Genomic DNA, 22,505 nt, shown 5'->3' on the forward strand with positions numbered 1-22,505 from the left:
TCCTATTGGCTGTTGACCCCTTACCTGATGGTTTTTTCTGTGTGACCCTGAACTTGTGATTGGCCCCCTTTGACCTCCCTAAAAGCCTTATAAACCCCAACCCCACAATAAACTTCCTCTTTCGTCCGTCCCTCCCAGGTGGCCTGTGTGTGCTCCTTGTGGGGTCACTGGGCCACGTGCAGGGATGGGGGGAAGAGCATTCACCTCGCAGGTAATGGGGCAAGCAACATAAGGCCTGGAGGTCTCCCCCATCTCCCCAATCTGCCGTAAGGTCCAGAGCTGAAAAAGTAAATTTGTCTCTTTACTAACACCCGTGGACCTAATTGGATTTACTGCCTGAGTGCAGGAAAACTTGAAAAGATTATGGGAATATAAAAGATTTGAGATTAACACATACAGTACATTTCAATACAGGTAGCGGGGCACTTAGAAATGTAGTTAAGATTTGGAAAAAACTTGGTGCGTCCAGTCCTGATTTTTCTACCCCAGCCAGGTGTTGAAAATACAGTGTGAAAGAATGGTTTGGGGGGGTTCTTCCACTTCTCCGTTAAAAACATTGAGGAGAAGGGAGGAAAACACAGAGGAATCTGTTCCCACTGGGTCCCGGCAAGGACAAAGGGAGATTTTCCCTTCACCTCCTTGAAGTGTTGTTGTTGGAAAGCCTGCACTGGGCAGAAGACAAATCTGCCTGAGTCCTTCCAGTGAAAGACAACTGGAGCAACTCACTGCTTAGGGGAGCCCATGAGGGCTGTTCCTCTTCGCTGCTTGGGCAGTATTTAACAATCAGAGCTATTGAATTCCATTTCTCGGTGTCAGTCAGTCAACCTGGGCCCAGCGTGGCTCCCTGTGCTGCTTTCAGAGCAAATGAAGTTGTCTGTACTGTGAATAGCGGGATGCATCCAGGGCAATTTACATCAGAAGAGGGACTTGGCCTCATTCCTTCAACAATTAGAGAAACGCTGTGGTTTCTCTAGGTGTTGGAGCAAAAGAGAAAAGACCTCTTCCATGGGCAGTGAAATGAATGAATGGTTCCTGATAAGTTCGTCTTGCTTAACCCCTCTCCCTCCACATGTCCCAGGGTGCAGCAGCATGGTCTGAAGGCCAGGCCTGATGAAGTACAACTGTTTCTCTGGGGGAGGCACTAATTAGGGCCTCTGCCCTCCACACCCTTGATGACTTTCATCATACTTACAGTAGTGTGGAGAGGGAATTGATCCCACTAAAGCAGATCTACCCTTCTCCATTTGCAGCAGAGATCTAGGGATCAATCTATCCATTCCTGAAGGAAAACTCTAAAAAAAAAAAAAAAAAAAAAAAAAAAAAAGGCAATTTTTCTGTTTCAGTTCAAAGGGGAGACAAGGGTGATTAGGTCACGTGTAGACATCTGACATCTGTGCTGGAAACATCTTAAGTTGGTGAAATCCATCCCACTCTTAGAAGGAGCTGAGGAGTTTTGGTGAGGATCTGACAGCCTCACATGTAGGTGGGCAGGGAGGGCAGGATGCAGCTTGCAGGTAAGACATTGGATTGTACATGTCTGCAGGTGGGTGTCTATGAGTGAGTGAGGAGCCCAAGTCCTGTAAGTAGCAGGGGAAAGAGGCTCTGCACAGTCAGAGGAGCTTAGGGGGTGAGTCACACTTGAATGTCTGACATGAAGTGAGCTGGGCAATTCCTTTGCTGCAAATAGTATTTTCCTAGACTTACTGAATCAACAACTCCTAGTAGCTTAGAATCCAGTTGTGGTGACTTGGCCAGGAAAAGGCCGCTTCTGAGATCAGTTCAGGAGTCATCCCTCCTCCTGCTTCCAGCACCCTCCTTGTAGAAGCTCCAGGCATCACTTTTTTCTAGTGGAAACACACTGCCAGTGGCAAGGAGGAATGAAGCATTCCTGGATCCAAAACATTTCACCAAACCAGAGATCAGAAACTCATCTGTCCACCAAAAACTGGGGGGAAAAAACCTTCCCCCACCCTCGGGAACAGGGAAAGTGGATGCTCTCAGTGCACTGCAGCAGCTACGTGGAGGTGCACAAGTGCAAGCAGCACATGTCCTGTGGGGAGCAGGGCTGGAGAGAACTCAAACTGGGTGGAATCAGATTGGTATCACTCCTGGATGCAAAGATGATTGCACTGGGGGTAGAGAAGGGACCTGAACTGCTTTAATTAGATTATCAGATCTCCAGAGCAGGATTCAGCTCATAATGCATTTTAACCCTTTCTTCTAAGATCGTGGCATGCAAACTGAACATTGCTACTGCAAAATCTTGGCAGATTTGTAATGCAGGGAAATGGATCACAAGTTTCTGATCACTGCAGCTCTCAGCTGCTGGTGTTATTTCTGGCAGATATAGCACATTTCCAGTTGCCTTGTGGTTAAGAACAGGTCTTATACACTATGAAAATCCCTTGAGAGAGAACCAGTTCTTTGGATGTGCAGGTGACTTGTGGGGTTTGGAGGGAGGAAGATTAAATGCTGCAGGATTTCCCAGGCAGGAACAATGTTCCTCTAGCAGTACCCATGTCTGTGTAAAGCCACTATAGATAAGATTTAGGAAAGAAATGCTGGGATCTGTTGTGCTTTCCTGTAACAGCACCAAGGAAGGATGAGTTTGGAGCCATGCCAGAGTGTTTCAGGCTGACTCAGCAGGGATGGTTTAGTGATGGAAACATTTGAAAGCATGGATTTGAAACCTAACTCTGCTACAGCACTGTGTGACCTTTAACAAATCACTTTCCCATGATTTTCCTTGACCCCTTGCAGTAAAACAAGGACAGCAACACTTCCTCGGTCATACTTGTCTCTTTGGATTGTCACCTTTCCAGGGTAGGGAATGAGGTTTCACACTGTGACAAGCAGCTGCTGTCTGGAATGAAAGAGCATTCAGAGTTATGCTAGATGACTTAACATTCATGACATGCTCATTGCTCTGGTCTTCCCACTGCTCACATCTTCCCTGCCAGAGACAGTGAAAATAAACACTGTCCCTTGTTCCATTATAATAAACACATTCCCTGATTCCTTGAAGGGTCTCCTTGGTTTCTTGTCAGGTCTGCTTCCCTGCCATGCTGTCAAGGATAAGAAGCAAATGTTGGAGAGGAAGAAGACACTAATTTTTTCTCCACCAAAGTATGACAGCTTTTATTATCTTCTGACAGTGTATATCTATGTTCAGTCACACACTGCCTCAGCTACTGAACCCAGCTGCTCTCCATTAGCTCACATAGGTTTTACATACAAGCAGGGACGAAGTGATCTCTACTTCTCCCATGAGCTGAGAGCTCTGACTGAAGAAACTGTGGTTTATTTTCACTTGCTAACTTGTGTGAGAGCCACAAACTCACGTTGTCTTCACTAGGATGTGAATCTGTTTCCCTGAACTTGAAGATGAGCTCTGCTCCAAGGAAGGGCCCTAATTAATGAAGAAGCTTCACCAGTGCAAGGCCAGGGCATCCCTTCATAGCTCTCTCAAGAGTGTTGCTCTCCTCTTGCACAGCAAAGGTTGTCCATCCTTCTGCCTCTGAGACATCTGATGATTTTGGTGTAACTGACCAAATAATGATTTGAGCTCACAGTTTCAAAACTGCTTAGGGGGCAGTGGAGCTGCAAATCTCAGTGCACCACAAATCTCAGCTCCTACCATCTCCTGACAGGCTGCCCTTCACCAGCAGCTTTTTCTGGGAGAAATTCAGAGCAGCCTGGACATGTAAGAAACAGGATTTCCCTGCAAACCCAAAAGCTTTATACTTCATAAGCAGTTTTTGCAGCAGGAAAGAGAGAATATGCATTACATTTTGATCATGATGCACTGCTGGAAAAGGTGCTTACACAGACCACAGCAGTATGTGAACAGGAATATAATAAGCAAAGGAAAGAAAGCTCAACAAACCTTCCTGTCCCACCTCAAAGAAATTCCCTGGCTTTCTCCAAAACTGAATGAACTAAAGCAAGGCTGAGTTGCTGCTGCATGGGAGAAGGGAAGGCTATGCAGAAGCTTTCTTCTCCCATGACATAGGATGCTCACTTATGGATTCGGCCTGTGTCTTGCTTTGAAACCTTCTTGGACTCCTCCATCCCTGGTGGCCATGGTACTATTTGTAACCAGATACAAGTCCCCACATGACAGATGTCCCATATCTGCAGATATCCTGCTCTTGGAGAGGTCTAAAATCTTGACCTAAATTAGTTCTTCAGGCTTCCTCGGCATTGCATGGAGAGAAACAGGCACCTGCAGAGAGCAACTTGTCTGGCCTAACTTAGCCAGCATTATTTTAGGGTGAGACCCAGTGTCCTAAAGCACAGAGATCCCCAAGGTACCTCCTAAGGTACCTTCTCTGGTCTGTTTTGAACCTGTTGCCCAATAACTTCACTGGATGTCCATTGTCTAGACTAGAAGAACACCTGTATGAGTGTAAATGTCATTTCTACACACAAGCAACATAATTTGGCCCCATTTGAGTATCATTCCCACCGCTGAAGGAAGCCCAAGCTTGGTTCTGCTCCATGTTCACTTTGACTCCCTCAGCTGTTTTGGAGTTGAGGCACCAACCCTGTGTCTTCCAGGATCACTATTTGTGGTGGCCCTGAAGGGGTAGGTGAGGTGTGGGTTCTGCCACCCTCTGAACTGGCCTGGGAGGGAAATGACACAGCTCAGCTCCACGATTTACTTTAATGAGATATAAAATCAGCACCCCTTGAAGGGTCCAAGGGCAGATTAACCATCAGTCCTGACCTGATTTGTCGCTGTTATTGCAAACGTGGATTGGCCGCACGGTGAGAGCTTTGCTTTGTCAATAAATCCCAGACACAATGGACTGCAGGAAAGGGAAAACGATCCCAGGAGCTGGGGAGGATGGGGGAGACAGCTTCCGCTCTCCTACGGCAGCCAATTGCCTGGATCAGGCCTACAATGTTTAATTCACAAACATGCAATCTTTAGCTCCTTTTACGTGTCCCCAGGCAGTCTCATAGACACCACCTGAAGTATATTAGAGCCTGGCTGATTATGGGTCTGCTCCAAAGCCCTCTGAAGTCAGTGGGAGTCTTTCCCCTGACTTCACTGTGTTTGGGGCAGGCCCTGGATGAATATCCCTCAGGTTAGACAGTTTAATCATCCATTCAGCAGTACACAAAGCAGATCACATACACTTTTAGCCTGCATTGTATGGTGTTATGAAACGAGAAGATTATTTGATATGATTCAGAGATAGCTCCGGTATAAGGTAAAAAAAAAAATAACACCTTTGATGTTTAACATTACACTTCAGTTATTCCTTGAGGGGCATATTCTCGTCACCTTACCCAGGTGAATATTGCTCTCGGTAATTTGGTCAAAAACATTCCAACAACCTTCTTTTCAACAGAAAATGTTGGGGGGTGGGGGGAGAGCAGGGGCGGAAATTCAGCTTGATGGAGATTTCTGCCGAAAAGAGAAAAAAATAAAAGGTAAATTTTGTGGTTTTCTTCTTTTGACAATCAGGAAAAAAAAGAATAAAAATTGGTTTGAAGGGATTTTATAACAGGACAATAAAACTTGTCTTTTTTGTCTTTTTTTTTGTCTTTTTTTTTCCTTCTTTTTTTTTTTTGCCTAGGGAGAAACAACAATTTCCCAACAATTGCATTCACCATGTGGCACAGCTATTTCCAGCTGAGGCATCAACCATGTGTGTACTATCAACCAGGCCTGATTCTCATCTTGACTCTCTCAGGTCAAGCTATAAAATGAGGCTTTGTCCCTCTTATTTTATTTGCTATCAGAACAAGACTGACAGGAACAAGGGGGGGTAAAATTTAGGTACATCGCACCCCAAAGCAGGCCTTGTGGGGCCTTATATCAAGAAGCCTGATGAAGATTTTTCTGTTATCTGTAGATACACAAAGAGGGCAAGGGCAGGATACCTGTAGTTTACTTGAACACTTCTGTATCATTTGAACTATTCCTAGAGATTTCAGGAAAAAATCGCCCTCAATCAGTATTAAAAAAAAAAAAAAAAAAAAAAAAAAAAAGAGGCAATAAAACCTTCTGTACAGGCACAACATACCGTGGCCAAATTCCACGGACTTTGTGAGCAACAGGGCAAATCAAAGCCTCCTCCTTCAGAGGAGAAGCAAACCACAGTCCATGGCCAGTGGCAATAATTGAAGCCCCATTTCTAAGAGATTTGGCGGGGGATGAAACCCAGCGCGGATGGCTGTGTTCTGCCTCTTGAATCCCCTCCCACCGCCCCGCAATACCCTCGGTGCTGCTGCTGGGGGCGGGGGGTTTAACTTTACTGGCACAAGAGTTTCCTTTGTTGATGGGAGCTGGGTCTCCTCTAGGGGACTGGGCTGATCCAGCTGTACTGGCAAAGCCTTTGTACAGTGGAGCAGCTCAAGTGCAGACCTGCAGTGGGTGCCTGCCCGCACCTTTGCTGGCAGGTCGATAAGACCAGCGCTGAGTAAAGTTAAACGACCCCGTGCTGGAGAAGTGCCACACGTAGGAGCCAGCAAGCACCTGTGTTACTGATCCAGCACATCTCTTGAAATGCCTCTGGACTGCACTTCTTTTCAAGCAGGGAATGTCTTTCCTTAGGAGGTGTGTGTGCTGGGAGAGCCACGGTCCCTGGCTGGGGGTGTTTCAGCTCAGGGCACAGGTACCAGGCAGCTGTGCTCGCAGTTATCAGCACAACCACGGTTTCACATGGAGCACCACAGTCCTGCCCGGGTGGGGTGGCATCTTCAGGATGCCTAGAAAGACTGGAGAAAGCAAGCAAAGATGAGACTTCCTGAGATCCTTGGCGTTAGTGTCCAGCAGCTGGGATCTGTGGGCTCCCAGATCACCCACATGAGATCACTGCTCCCCTAAAGCCTATGAGATTCTGTGTAGAATACATTTTACAGAGTGATTCCAAAGGCTGCCAGAGCAGAGAGGATGGAGGCCTGAAGTTAGTGCCTCTCTCAAAGAGAAGGACAATTCTTGGCTGACTTTTCTGGGAGCAGGCTATGCCCTGGGCTTCTGGACCATCACCTGACCCAGCCTGGGAAGAGGCTTATTGTCATGGAGAACTGCCCATCCCAGGCATGGACTTGGCATTTAGAGGGGAGTGGGGGCCCTCAGAGTGGGACAGCAGGCTAATTGCCTTTGTCTTTCACCTCCTTCAATCGGGCAATCTCAGTAAATCCCTAAGCCCACGACAAAAGCCCTGCTACTTTTAAGTGCCTTTCATTAAACTCAATCCTCTTGCCCTCCCACTCCCAAGATTTGCTAAAAAAAAAGTCTCTTTTAATGACAAAAGGAAACCTAAAAGGCTGCCATTGGTTCATTCACTTGGTTCCTCTGCAGACTAGGTGTCTATTTGCTGAAATCTACTCTGGAGTGTCCCTTGGGCAGGTCCTTTACCCTGAGCACACCAGGGGTGGCTCCTCAGCAGGAGGGGCCACAGGCCCTGGTTCCAGCTAAGGGTGTACTTTCCTTGGAAGGAGTGGGATTTGGTGCTAATGGCTGGACAGGCGCACTGGAGACAATCAGACTTGACAAAACCTCCCTGGAGCCCACCACCATCCCTCAGGAGTGGGGCTGGAGCACTTTGGTGGGTGAATCCTTCCCTGACTCTGCTCTGGCAGGTTCTGGCTATGCCACCAACAACCGATGTGGCACAAGGTCCTTTGAGCCACAGGATATTTTCTGAGAACATACTGCCAGGTGCAGGCCACAGAGCAACACAAATCTGCCAGATTTGAGACCCTCAGGAGCAAACATTTATGGATAATGCCTGCAGAAACATACAGCTGATGGAAGTGGCAAAGAGTAAATGCCGAAACAAATCTGGGTGGAAGAACACGAGCTGGACACACATGAGTGTCCCGTGTTGGTCCAGTGCTTGGTAAGGTCTGACAGCAGGCTGGCAGAGTGGGGAAGGGGTGCAATGGTCACTTAGACATGTGAGTATGCAGTTCCTGGGCTTACTTAATGATTGTCTCTTTATCTTTTGGAGGCATAGGGAATCCCTCCACTGCTTTTAGATCAAACTCAGCAGTCCAAAATCCAAATAAAGCTATTCCACACCTGGTGGGATTGAACTCCAGCAGAACAAGACTGACCACCTTGTCTTTTTTCCTAGTAGTAATCTGCCCTTTCCCTCCCATTACCACTACCACTGTATCACCTGAGACAAAATTAAAATCAAGAGGAATTATCCCTAAAGCCAGGAAGATGGTATCTGTGCTGGGAAGGTGTGAGGGAGGGGGGGATGAGGCAGGAGTTGCCACCCGCCCACTGGTCTCAGCGATTGCACAAGTGGCGGTTGGCCAGTGCTGATGTTTTGTCATGGCTTCACTATGAAGAGCTGGTCTTGCATCACTGCCCTGTACTGTTATGCAGGTAGCCAGTGAAGAGGTGCTGCCAACTGTTTTGTTTTCTGAATAGCCTGCAGAGATGGCCTTACATCACGGCAGATGCTTGAATGTTAAACAGCTGCAATTTCATGCTTAACTTCATTATTGATGCTGCATTCCTCATGAAGACACTTATATTTATGCTCTAACCACACACAGCCCCCAACAAACAGCTTATGCAAAATGGCAAGAATTAGGGGTTGATTGTTCAGCATAATGGCTGCTTGATGGATTCTCCTTTCCCAGCAGCAGGAAATCAGGAAGGCTTCTCTGAAGTGCTGCCTGGCCCATTAGCTGACTGGTCCCAACTCCTGACTAGCCCACAGTGTAAGCAGGTGCAATCTCATTAGAGAAAAACTAATTTGCAAAAACGGACCAAGCCAACAGCCAAGTTCAGACCTCGTACCTCCTGCTAGTTGGCACCGCGCTGGAACCAGCCCCGCTGCTTTTACTTTTGCAAGTTTTTATTTTCTTACTAAACCAGGCTGAAAAAGGACAGTTGCAATTCAGAATGCTGACAAAAACAAACAAACAAAAAATCCAAGAGTGCCCACTCTGCACAGAGAGGTTCCAAGAGGCTGCAAAACAGCTGTGTCTCCTGATCTGATATCCCAGATCAGATGTTTTTCTGTTTTGCTGCACAGATGAAATTGTTCATAAATCTTTGCACCTTTTATCCCAAACCATGTGAAAGAAAAACCTGTCTCCCACAGTTTTAAAATACTTCAAACATGCTGAGGAACAACCAGGCCAACATCTAACAATTGTTAACATTTTATTCCCAATAGCTGTTCAGCCTGAAAAGTTTCATTAATACACTAACGAACAAAAACAAAACCAACAAAAAATTCAAAACAAATAAAACAACAAAAAAAGAAGGGGAAACAAAGTAAAATAAACTTTAACAAAGTTTAAAACACATTATAAATAAGTACAGCTCCAGAGCATAATTTACAAATATAAAACCACATAGAAACGTATGTACAGAAGAGCTACATTACATACAAATATGTATAAAAATAGCCCAGTGTTTATTCTTATGCGAAAGCTGCATGGCTAGAGTTATCTTTGGTACTAAGCTCAAGGAAAAGGGTTGTTTTACAAGACACAGCCCCGCTGTACAATATGCCATGCACAGGAAGACCCTCTGTGAGTTTGAGAAGGTTTTGGGTGGGTTGTTTACCCAGAGTATCCCCCTGTGCATTGCATATTGCAGGAGCAGGGCAGAAGCAAGGGCTTACAGAGGCAATTGCTGGCAGAAGAGTTTTTTAATACATTGTACAAGGCACTTCATAAGAAATCTCTTCATTTTCTTTTTCCTGTTCTCTTCTAAGACTCACTGGATGTCTACACTTGGCTCTTGCCAATACCACTTTATGGTTATAGTTTTTAAACTTCTGGTTCTACATTCAGGATTAGAAACCTCTGAAAACATTAATTCAGTCCACGCCTGTAGAATTTAGATGGCAAACCACCTAAACCACCTAACATTTTCCAGGATGGGGAAAAGACTTTGCATCTGCCTTCTGCTGGTGTTTAAGGGGTGTTCTTGTTCTGAAAGGTGAGAAGATCCGTCTTCCTGGGAGAACTCCTGGGAAGTGTCCACATTGAAATGCTGTTTGCAATAAGCATATGGTCCTCTGTGCTGCCAGGTACACCTGCAACTCCCATTCCCTTTGCAGCCCGGCGGCCCCAGGACCCTACACCTCGGTTCCATCCCGGGTGTAGATGAGGCTGTTCACCGTGAAGTTGTAGTAGTGGTTGTACTGGGCTCCCTGGCTGCTGCTGCTGGGATGGAAGGAGCTGTAGTAGGCGGGGGAAGGTCCCGCAACCCGCTGCAACTGGTCTGGTGAAGGCACCTCCTGAGAAGAGCTACTGGAAGGGGTGAAAGTGCCACTGCTCAGCTGTCCAGCAGAGAAGTTCCTGTGATGCAGGTCACTGCTGAGACTCCCTGTCAGCCGGCTGCCCCCGCTGCTCAGGGAGCTCATGCCGCTGAAGAAGGTGCTGAGGCAGCTGGGGGTGGATGAAATGATACCGGAGGGAGAGGAGCTTTTTGGATGGTCCCTGGCAGAAGGTGAGGGGTCCAGCTCCGGGGGTGGGCTGTTTCCACATGGTTTGCCCGTGGCTGGGATGGGTCGCTCTTCCTCGGCCTTCAGGCCCCCCAGAGAGGAGGCCGCGGATGCGGTGGCGGGGGCGTTGGGCTCAGAGCGCCGCTTGCGCTTGCGACGGAAGTTCCCATTGTCAAACATCTTCTCACAGTTGGGATCTAAGGTCCAGTAGTTTCCCTTCCCTGGTGGAAAACAGGAGACACAAGAGAGAAAGTCAGCTTCTGTGACAGCGAACCCCACTGCTGACAGATAAGCAGCACCCATGTCTTGTCTGACTGGCACAGACCTCACATCTCTCCTACACCTGTTTCTCTGTTGTGCATCAGTGTATGGATCCAAAACCTGTTTCCAGGACATCACCACCTCCATCCCTCCAATGCTCAAGTGAACCTTAAGGTCACATGGAGGAGGAGAACCCATCACAGAGCATAAACCTCAGGGGAGAATCTGTACCTCTACCTCAGACTTAGCTAAAGAAAGCAAGAAGTGGGGCTCCCCTTGCTCTGGCTGCCTCACAGAAGCTGGGGCACTTGCTGCCATCTCAGCACTGACTGACAAGGCAGTGTCCCTGCCATGGCTCTTCTCAGAAAGGCTGATGGAAAGCCGGGCTGACACACTCCGGCACTCCGAGAGGACAGCAGGACAGCAGCACTGAGCTGTGGGGGTCGCAGACAAGCCGCCCCACGCACAAGACCTGGTGCGAGGTGCTATGGTGGCATCAGCTGTCCCCATGCGCCTCCTGCCCACGGCCAGGATGGGCGCAATGACCCCACAAGGTCCCGAGCGGGTCCCGCCCGGCCCGTCCCCGCCCCGCCGGGACGGACCAGCGCTGCCCGGGCGCGCCCCCGCCCACTCCCGGGCACCGGCTGTGCCCCGGGGCCGGGCTGGACAGCGGCGGGCAGGGAGGGGAGCCGTGAATCACGGCCCAAGGAGCCGGGCCTTGCACAACCCGGGCTGCTCGGGGAGGGGGCGAGGGCTGCGGCCAGCTGGCCCCCGCCTACACCTCCCGCGGGGCAGCGCCGGGCCAGGCTGGGGCGAAGGGGGACGGTCACCTCACAGCGCCCGGGTGAGGGGACGGGGGAGCCCGATCTCCTCCTTGACGCCCCCGAGGATACGAGGGAACGCGGTCTCATCACAGCGCCGAGCGCGGGTTCCTCAAAGTGCCCGACGAGAGGGGATGGAGGAGCGCGGTCTCCTCTCAGCACCGGCCCCGAGGGGACGGGGGAACGCGATCTCCTCACTGCGCCCGACTAGCGGGGACAAGGGACCCTCCCGGCCACGGGGACCACTGCCACCCCCTCTGTTCACGGCGGTGCCAGCGGCTCCTCCGCTCCCTGCCCCCGCTGCCCCCGCCAGCCCTCCCGTCCGGCGCGGGACCTCACCGGGGTCGTCCTCGTCGCGGGGCACCTTTCGGAAGCAGTCGTTGAGGCTGAGGTTGTGGCGGATGCTGTTCTGCCACCCGGCCTTGCTGCGCTTGTAGAAGGGGAAGTTCTCGGCCACGTACTGGTAGATGTGGCTGAGGGTGAGCTTCCTCTCGGGCGCGCTCTGGATGGCCATGGCGATCAGCGCCGAGTACGAGTAGGGCGGCCGCACCAGCTTCAGCAGCTCCTCCTGGCTGGCCAGGCTCAGCCAGCTCAGCTCCGCGCCGCCCGTCGAAGGCGACCCGGGGGCCGGGGGCGAGCCCACGAGCTGCCCGCCCCGGGAGCAGCCGTACGAGGCTGGCGGCAGGAAGGGTGCGGCGGCGGCGGCGGCGCCGGGCGGGCCCTGCAGGTAAGGCGCGGGGCTGTTCATGCCCCACAGGTACCCGGCGTTGGCGGGCGCCCCGTAGTCCCCCAGCGCGTACCCGCCCGCCCGCTGCCCCGACGAGGCGGCGGCGGCGGCAGCGGCGGCGGCGGCCGCGGCGGCGGCAGCGGCGGCGCCGGGCGGGTGCAGGCTGGGCTGGGGGTAGACGCTGAAGTTCTCGCTGCAGTACACCGCCATGTCGGGGGCTTCCTGCGCGCTGCGGGGCTGTGGGGGCGCGGGGGCGGCCGCCGGCGCCGAGGCTCTGGGCTGCGCCTGCTGCAACTCACCGGCGCTCATAATCCCTGGCCATGCAGGGCGGCCGGCGGTCCCCCCCACAGCTCCCGTCCTTCTCCCGGCGACAACCCCCCGCCCCGCGGCCCCGGTGGCCCCAGACCAAAAAACTCCCGGGGGGCTGCCGCGCGGCGCCCTTATAGGCGCTGCCGTGCGCCCGGACTCCCCGCCCGGGGACGGGGCCGGGGCTGGGCGGGCGGGCGGCGGCGCGCAGGGAGCAACCAGTAGCGCTGCTTGGCGGCGGGGAGGGGGCGGAGGGGGGCAAGGCCGGGCCCTGAGAGCCGCGATGGGGGAGGGACCGGCGGGGGAGCTGCGGGAGGCGCCAGGGATTTGGCTCCCGGCAGCGCGGGGGCAGCATCCCCGAGCCGGACCCACCCCCCGGGCTGTGCCCGTCCCTCCACTCGCTCCAAGTCCTGGGGGTTTCTCCGCTCTGCCCGGCCGACCCCCGCCTCTTCCGGCCCCTTCCCGGGGCTCTACGAGTTGCCCCGGCGCTCAGGGATGCGATCCCCCTTTCCCACGGATGCGATGGTCCCCGATCCCTTCGGCCCCGACGTTGAGGTCGGAGGGGGGTGAGCATCGCTGCGGTTCCCACGACGGGAGCGCGAAGGGTGAAATTCGCTTAAGTTCTGTTCCTGAGTTGTTAATTTTACCGCCCGTCTCACAGAAGCTGGGTCTGAGATCTCAGTTTATAAGCTTTGGATAAGGAATTGCTTTGGATAAGGAATTGCCCGAAATTAAACAAACAAACACCAGCGGCGTGTTCGCTCGCACCGCGGGCGGAACGGGCTGGCGGGCACAGGGTGAGATTTAGTGAATAAAAGTTGATTTTCGCCTTAGTGTTCCGGGGCAGCCTGAGCTAAAGCGCATCCCTTTGCAGAGAAGAAGCTCTCGGTGTTCACAACAATCCCGACACCCGGGATATATACGGGGATCAGCTCTGGCAAATCCTCTGGTCCGGAGCAAAGCACACGTATAACAACAAAAATACTCAGCGGTGCGAGAGGATTTAGAGAGTCTTTGTCGGTCGCTTACCAGATACGTGAGATATACATCTCATCCCCGCCTCTTAAATAGGGCTGTTATTCAGTTTTCTGCTGGTAAAAATGACTGAAAATGCCCTTTCCAGGTACATATGCGAAGTGTTCTCTGCAAGCACCGGACGTCAAGATTTGAGGGAGAGAGGAGCTTTTGGGAAAAGTTTTTGCGTTTTATGTCCTCGATAAAATAGTTAGAAACGCACTCGTAAATTAGTGAAGCTGAATCGGGGAAGCTTTCCCAGGCTGCCTCCGATTCCAAATTTTCATCCCTTGTGTGATCTAAGTAGCGATATAATAGCTGAAGGATTTTCAACTTTGTATTTCGTTTTAAAACAAGCGGACAAACATTTTGGATACAGAGAATCACCTAAAAGTGACTGAGTTAAAGAATTACGATTTGGGGTTTTCTCCCTTCGTCATAAGGGAGTTCGGATTTTTGTTGTTGCTGTCTTTTTCTTCGTGGTTTTTTTTAAATTAATTTTTTTGTTTGTTTGTTTGTTTGTTTTGTGTTTTCTTTTTTTTTTCCCTTTCTTCTTTTTCTACTGTTATTTTTTTCTGTCAGTGTTGCGTTTGCTGATTTTATTTTGCATCCTTTGGGGAAAGAGCTTCCCGTTTGTATTTGGATAGCCGGAACGGCAGAAGAAAAGTTTACATTACGTTTTGCAAGGTGCCTTTTCCCCTCTCAGCTTCCTTGCCTTTGCGATTTATAACAGCTCCGCATCTCTTTAGAGCAGGGTAGCACTGGAAAATGCTGGTTTGAAGCCTGACCGGACAACAGGTATCTAAACCAAGCAGTTTATTGGGAAATCACAGCTAGAAAGGACATTTAAAGGACAAGAAAGATTTTTAAAAAGCAACTTCCGTCTGTGTTTGAAGAGCTAAGCCGAAAATATTATTCTCTAAAATTGCAACAAATCTGTGTTTATCCGTTTGGTCAAAACCCCCACGATCGTCGCAGGAGGAAGAGGAGCGGTCAATGGTACCGCCGTATCGCTAAGAATTGAGGGTTTTGCTCCAGGGACTTGATGTTTTTGGGCAAGGGCAGAGCCATCTAGAGGAATAGCCCGGCTATGGCGAGGCAGGGAAGGCAGTTGCCCTCACAGGCATGGTGTGCTGCCTTCGAGTTTTCGTTAGCTAATTTCTCTGCTTCCAACAAAGTAAACGGGTGAGAAAAATAATGCTGAATTAGCTCTAATAAAAGTACGTGTCCTCAGAAAACTCCAGCTTGCTTTACCAAATAGTAAGGAATGTGAAACAAAAATAGCTTCAGAAAGGTTATTACATAGCTGGGATGGCACGAATATGCAAACCAACACTTAATTTAAAGAGCAGAGAGAATAAAGCTTTGATGGTGTGACGGCTATAAAAACATTTAATTTTCTTAATGCATTTATCCTGCAAGTAGCGTGCAGTGTTGCCTCGAAACATCGTCAGCTCTCAGTACAGACCTGTTGCTGTTCCCTTCTGCCAAGGCACGAGGAGAGCATGAAGAGATCCAGCACCCTGCCTCTCTGCTTTCTAAATGCTGCTTTTTTTTCCAGAGAGCTCTGGGAGACGTTTGCCTTGCAGAAATGCACCGGGTAGCTGGCAAAAGATGCTGAAACACTGAACTGAAATCAGTTTCAAGGTAAGAGTCTGAGGCTACTGTCCATCACTGGGAGCAGGCTTGGGGCTGGGTTTTGGCAAAGCTTTGACATGACTCTGTTATTACTGAGTGCTGGGGACATTCGTTAGTGTTGGCACTGAGTGTGGGGCAGGGAGGTCTGCTTGGGTAGGGGACCCCATGGCACCTTGGTGTTGGGCTGAGCCATAGCCCGAGCCAGCTGCAATTAAGTGCAAACCTCTCCAGCCTGCTGCCTTGGAAAGTGTTTCAAGACTTCCCAAGGAATAATGCCTCAGGAGAGCAAAGTCCTCCCCATCCTTGCCTTGTGCTTGCCACACTGTTCACTTTTGTGTTGCACTTGTCCTTGTCATGTGTGTGACAAGCGCTTTTCCCCCTGCTAGGAAGACACTGTGTTTGCCTCTAAGGCCCAGCTCCTCTGAACGTGTAGGTACAAGCTTAACTTTCCTGTTGTGAATCTCAGGCGTGTGCAGCTGAACACAGAAACCTGAAAATGCTTCAGACCCGAGCACCCAGCTTTGCAGCGGGAACCGATACCTGCACCCACCTGGGTCTCTCTCCATTTCTCGAGGATGCTGAGGTCCTGGCACAAGGTATGTGTTGGAGGATCAGGACATACTAGCCCATATTGGCTGATATTGCTATTATTGGGAGGATAGAGAAACCAGGATCCCTTCAATGACTCTGAATTGCTGCAGTGAAGCAGGAACCACAGGTTTGTTTTGTTTTGGCTGCACTGGCAATATAAGTCTCACTTTTTCCCCAGGGCTGGCAAGAAGCAAGGCAGCAACTCTATGGGCCACATACAACCTGCACATGAAGCATTCGTTTATATCTTTCTCCAAAGTAGTCAATGAAATTGGGATTGAGTTCTTGATCCTCAGGGACAAAATGGGAAAATTATCTTTTCTCTTGCAGTGGTTCAGTACTATGGCTCCACCCTCAAGAACAGTAAGGAATTGACTAAGAACAGCTCAAATTAAATTTAAGATCTGGTATCACTCCCTTACTTACAGCCAAGCATATTCCTCCCTATACTGAGTACTTCACACCTATTAATGTGCTATAGGAATGTCTCTTTTTTTCCATCAACCTCTGATTTGTCCTGCAGATGGCTAACAGAGAATATCTGATGGTGTGCAACAGAGGTTTCACTGCCATGCATTTGGGAAGGGTGTTCTGTGTATGTGTATACAGGTTGAAGTAATTTTTATCCCTTACCTAAGGAGAATAATGTATATTCCTCCCTCCCTGTATCTAGTCATCTATTGGACCGAAGTTCTGGCGATTAAATTTTGCCAACTTACCTTACGATAAGATCAGAGGTTTCCAAATCTTTCTTGATTTTTCAGACCCTACAACATTTCCTGGGGAGGTGTCCTCATTCCACGATGTTCAGGCTACCGACAACAGGCTTGGTTTTGTTTCGTTTCGAGTTCATGGTCTCTGTAAAACACTGCAGGCTGCAGACTGAGGGTTAGCGTTTTGGGATAGCACCACTGTGTTTATGTGCTGCTGAGTGTGATGGAGCTCCTGGACCCGGCCACAAGGCAAGAAATAAATCACAGTTCATCCCAAGCCAAAGTTGCTCCAGCTCTTCAGGCTGCTGGGAGTGAACACCATCGCTGAAAGAAGCTGTTCTGTGTCCACTCCTCGCTGCTCTTTATGGCTTCCGTGCTCACACAAGTGTTTCTGTCGCTGTAGACTGGGTCACTAATCCAGCTTGAGAGGAAAACCCTCTTCCCAATCCTATTTTTAAATTTTTTTTTCCCCTTTTTTACCCCCTCAGGTTAGTTTTAGCCTGGGCCTGCCTAGTCCCTTCCTGAGTGAGAGCTTGTTAGTGACTGATTAGCTGAAGTTTTGATAAAAGCTTCATTGTTTGTAACCTCTGTAAGTTACTCGGAGCTGTGCTCCTAATAAAAGTGGGATTAAATAGACACCTTGGGAGTGAGACAGTTGCAAGTGGAAATTTCAGAGTTTTGAGGGACAGAGGGATGTGGCCAAGCTTCAGTAACTCTGTGTATCAGAAGTGATTTTACCAAAACTGGAAAAAAGCCTGACTTTTGTGTTTTGGGGGAAAAAGGAACCTGGTGGGAGACAGAAGGAAATCAGCTGTTAGCGGGTGGATTAAGCACATGCTCCAGGGCTTTGGTAAGGGTTTGCAGAAGCTCTCAGTGCCCTGCATTCCTCTATCCTCTCCTCGGTCTTAAAATTCATATAAAGTATTTTAAAATCCCCACTGTGATCCTGTGAATTTAATCTTTCCTCATTTTATTTTTGCAACAGTAAAAAAGTCCATCTGGCAAGGAGGTGTGCCTGGCTTGGTACTATTGGATGGTAACTTATCTGGGGGGAGTGTTAAGCAAGGGGCTTCTTCCCTCTTGCTTAAAGGAAGAAGCTGATCTGGGTTGAAATAAATCACCTTCTTGCTTTTTACATGTTTCTGATGTGTAATGGGATATTTCAAATGCTCTGGGCTGGTTGCCCTATAATGGTTACTCCTACAGGAGAAGGTAAAGGCCAATATCTTTTGGTCTCAATTCGTCCAAATGAGCCAACTATGCCCTGGAATGAATAATGGAAACAGAAAAACATAAATTTATGGTCAGCTAAGGAAAAAATAATTGGAACTATTAGTAGATAAAGGCAGTAGCTGTCATCACCACAACCACAAGGAAACGGAGGAGTATTAAATTAGTATGTCTTTTCCATGTTTGTCGGGGGGAGACAAATCAGATAGTGTATTACTATCAGGTACTGGTGGAAGAGCATTTTGGGCTCCATTAGTAACTAGGAATTATGTTAAATGGCAACCACATAAATGAAATATTTTATGATCAGCCAGGCCCAGTAATTCACAGCCAAGAGTTTCGGAACTCTTTGAACCAGTATCATGTGGGCCACTGATGCTGGCTTTTCATTTTGGGACACTGGGAAGGTTTTAGAGGATTAAGAAAGCTGATACTGGCTCATTATTTGAAAAGATTGGGCAAGGGATTGGGTGGTGCTGGAACTGTCAGCCTGTCACTGTTAAAGGCAAGAAATAGTGGGCACATCACTTGATTAATGAATTCTTAGAGGAAGGCAATGGAATCGATGCCAATGAGTGTGTGTACACAGAAAAGAGACCTTGTCAAATTAATTTGCTGTTGTTCTCCAGGAAGAGGAAGTGACTCTTGATGTAACTGATTTCTGAAAGTATTTGATTAGTGCCATCTTGGAGGTGGATTTTTACAAAGTGATATGAAATCCCCATGGTGCAATTAAACAGATATCTCAGAATGCCACTGTGAAAAAGAAGTCCTTGAGTCTCTTTTCAGGGAAATTTTGTGGAAATTGTCTCATTATTCTGTTTCTGTCACCGATTTTGGGGGAAAATAAAGAGTCATTGTCTACCAAATGGTTAGGAGTCTAAAACTGGGGCTATGGAGTGTTAAATAATGAAGAAGACAGTTCACTGACATGGAGCTACCTCTGCATGGGGACAGAGAGCAAAGGGGCAGGGTGTCTTTTGATATGGAGAAGCAAAAGGACACATTCGGGAAAAATATCTGAGATTGAAGAGGTGAGGGAGTCTGTCTCAGGAATAAATAATTTTTTTAACGTTTTTGTAGTTCTTGTGAATTATCAGCTGTTCCTTGTTGTGTTTTTTGGGTGAATGAAGCATAGAAATAAGGAATTATAATAATTTTGTATTGATGCTGTGTGAAATTGTGATGGCACATATAAAATAATGAGTAGCAGGGTAAAGTTACAGGGATGAAGTTGTTTATTATCCAGTCAAATAAAAGAGCTATATCAAATAAAACTGGTAGGAACCATGTTCGTGAGCAGATACCACTGTACACAACAGTGTACAGTGTACACAACCAGCTGTACACAACAGCTATGCCTTGAAGCTTCTCAAGGAACTCTCTTTAATTAATTACATGAAGGGAGTATTATGGGTGACTTGTTTGCAGTCTACAAATATCTATGCAAGGGGCTGAAGCATGAGGATAAAGGACAAAGTCAGAAGAGGAATCAGTGGCCAGACCTGAAGCAGGACAGATAGAAGGGGCTCAATTCAGCAGCTCACACACGGATAGCTGTCCACAGTGATCTCCCATGTTCCTATTTTCCTACCAGCAACCTGCCTTGAACGTTGGACTATACTCCTGCTCCAGACTCAGGTGTTCTTCAGTTGCTTTGCTGTCTTTGCACTGTGATTAATTTTGTCCAGTACAGATAAGTTCAGTGATATTTCTGTCCAGGGTTTGTTGCCCAGTCTGGCAGGTGATTCTGGAAATTTAGATACTGCTGTGATGCCTAAATTAGAATTGCCCTCTCTTGGAAGTGTGGCTCTTATGAGAAGGGCTGAGCACTTTTTCATCTCCTAAGCTGAAACCCCACTCATGGAAAGTACTCAGAAAATGCAGAGCAACAGGTGCTGAGACCCACAGGGCCATGTCAGCTATAAAGTGTGCTGGAAAGAAACATTTTGAGGTCTGTTCACTCTTCTTGGCCATGTAGGTGCTATCTGACATCTGTGACTCGGTGTCTGATGAGGGGACGTGGTTCAGCAGAAGGATTGCTGCTAATGGAAGCTTTAACCAGCAGAAACAGGAATCTGAGATCACTTCGGGTAAAATCTCACTGCTAATGAGCCAGTTAGAGATGTGCCAGCATAATACTGGATGCATTTGAAAATCAGGTGGACAGACGAGGGAGCAATGCTGTGTGGGAAAACCTTGTTTTGAGGCAGTGATGCAAAACGCAGGAGAGACATCAGCAGGAATCAGAGTTGTAAAAAGAAAACCCTGATAAACTCAAGGTTTGCCACCTTACAGAAATCAGTCTTCCCATTCAGGGCTGTTGAACAGGTTTCCTAATGCTTATAGAGGTATGGGCTCCTATAACAGATGTGGAGGAAGAATTTCCTTGATTTCTTTGAAGAGTTTCAGGTGATTTTGCTGCCAGTCAAGGCATGCCTAAGCCATACCTTGGGAGTGAACCATTCATGTGCCTAGTGACTGATGTTTGTGACTGACTGGCACGTGTCAAACACTGGCAAAGACAATACTAACCAGGAGCAGATCTGGTGAGTGCCTACAGGCTTTCATGAGGCTCTACATAAGCAAAAAGAAGTGCAACTGCAAAATTAACAGACAAAAGAGGTGAAAACTCTGGTTGGCACTTAGGAAGACCAAAATTAGCAAGTACAGGAAGAACAAGCCCTGGGTTTCCCTTGGAGCAGTGGTCTTCTGCAGTCATAATCTCATCACCTGTCTCAACAATACTTATTTAACACTGCTTGGTGAGAGAGAAAGCAAGCAGCCACTGAGCCTGGGTGTTGGAAGACATTCTCCACCTGGCCAGAGCAAAGCAGAAAGCATAGGTGAAAACACGTACTCTGATCAGGCATACACAGAGCAAAAGTGAAAATAGCAAGGGTAGTCAAGGAGAACTGGTTTAAAAGAAGGCAGCATTAAAACATTCTTGTGGAAATCCAAATCAAGATAGTCTTTTTATATTAAACATTAAGGAAGAAGAACTAGTGTATCCTCCTCAACATTAATGTTGAGTAGAGCTCCCTGCTTTCAAAGAAGGACAGCTGAAGAGATGGGTGAAATATCACCAGGGTTTTTACAGATGACTGATCAAGAGATAAAGAGATTCTCAGTGTTTGGGAGATTATAACGCTTCAGAAGCAGATTGACAAGAAGAATCTTGCTAGCAGAGGTGCAAAGAAGGCTGAGAGAATTGGAAATGTTCAGCCTGGAGAAAAGAAGGCTCTGAGGTGACCTTATTGTGGCTTTTCAGTATCTGAAGGGAGCCTGCAAGAGAGCTGGAGAGGGACTTTTTACAAGGGCATGTAGTGACAGGACAAGCATTTAAACTGAAAAATGGCAGGTTTAGGTTGGATATCAGGAAGAAATCCTTTACTGTGAGTGTGATGATGCACAGGCACAGGTTGCTCAGAGAAGTTGTGGATGCCCCATCCCTGGAAGTGTTCAAGTCCAGGTGGGACTGGGCTTTGAGCAACCTGGTCTAGTGGAAGGTGTCCCTGCCCATAGAGGAGAGAGCTTGAAACTGGGTGATCTTTAAGGTCCTTTCCAACCCAAACCATTCTATAATTCTGTGAAAGTTCAGGAGATTGAAGAAATCTGAAGGGCTGAGAATGGATCGATGGGGCTGTAGCATGGATCACTGACTCAACTTGGAAACTGTATGCTATCAGGAAAGAAAAGATCCTTTAGACAAGGAACAGTGCTCCTATTAAGTGAATTCCCACAAGGAACCTTCCAAATTCTGTGTGTTTCCTGATACCCAAGCAAATTCCTCACTGTGTTCCTTGCTGGAGGATTCAGAAAGTAGATTCAGTTTCCACAAAGTAAGAGGGACAATACAGCAAAACCAGAGGCAGGTCACTGGCAAGTTCAGAGATATCAAGAAGCACTTCAGTTCTTCAGTTGCACAATTTCAAGAAGTCATTTGACCCAGTATGTGGCAATAGGTGTGTGGAGTGTCCTGGGGCTATATGATATGTGTAAGAAGCTGCTGAAAAACATTATGAAGAGGTGAGGTCAGCAGTCCTGGTCAAGAACAAGCTGAACAACTGGTTCAACACAATGACTGGTAGCAGACAGGGTGACTTGATAATTCACAATGACTTCTGGAGCTGCCTGTAGAAAGTGAAGGATGGAGTTACAGTCACCAAAGACTTTGGGCAAAGTTAGAAGATCAAAAACCTGAGGATGATCACATATTCAGTGGTGGTGCTCGCACATCATATGTGCCAAGTCGGGTTGGTGTGTCCCACGATGAATGATGTAGATCAAACATTGGTGTGAGCCAGACAAAGACCAGGAGGAAAGGGAGAAAGGAAGAGAACTACACGGACAGGTAGCAGCTGGGTGGACAAGATGGACAGCCCCATTTATCTGAGAAATTTTACCACACAGGTCAGCAGCACATCCTCACAGAGATCTGAAATAGGATCTAGCTGGCACATGTAGGCGTAGATCAACTTCAACTGTCATGAAAAGACACAGACAAATGGTGGAAGCAAAAATCAGGCTATTCAGTAGGTCCCTGTCCTTGCTTTGTGTGCAAAGAAATGAATGGTCAGGAAGGCAAAACAAAAAAAAAAGACAATTGGTCTTTGCAATGAAATGTCACAAATTGTGAGAGCATGCCAGAACTGGGACAGTCAGAAGGAGGATATGTAAAAGGCACGAGGAAGCTTTACTGCTGGCTGGCTGGCTGGATAATCACATTCAAGGTACCCTGTTCTTTATTCTGGTAAAGGGAAGA

The 22,505-nt window shown here is 48.2% G+C and overlaps 1 protein-coding gene across 1 annotated transcript; it reads right to left on the minus strand.

Moving 5' to 3' along the window:
- Positions 1–9,254: 9,254 nt before the first annotated feature.
- FOXI3 (forkhead box I3) lies at positions 9,255–12,737 on the minus strand. The gene is made up of 2 exons (XM_064654013.1): positions 11,861–12,737; positions 9,255–10,660 (listed from the first exon to the last, which is right to left on the minus strand). The coding sequence occupies exons 1-2, from the start codon at positions 12,555–12,557 to the stop codon at positions 10,071–10,073; spliced, it is 1,287 nt and encodes a 428-aa protein (XP_064510083.1). The 5' UTR covers positions 12,558–12,737; the 3' UTR covers positions 9,255–10,070.
- Positions 12,738–22,505: the final 9,768 nt, after the last annotated feature.

Source organism: Pseudopipra pipra, chromosome 4 (assembly GCF_036250125.1).
Source record: "Pseudopipra pipra isolate bDixPip1 chromosome 4, bDixPip1.hap1, whole genome shotgun sequence".
In the NCBI taxonomy this organism is placed as follows: Eukaryota; Metazoa; Chordata; class Aves; order Passeriformes; family Pipridae; genus Pseudopipra; species Pseudopipra pipra.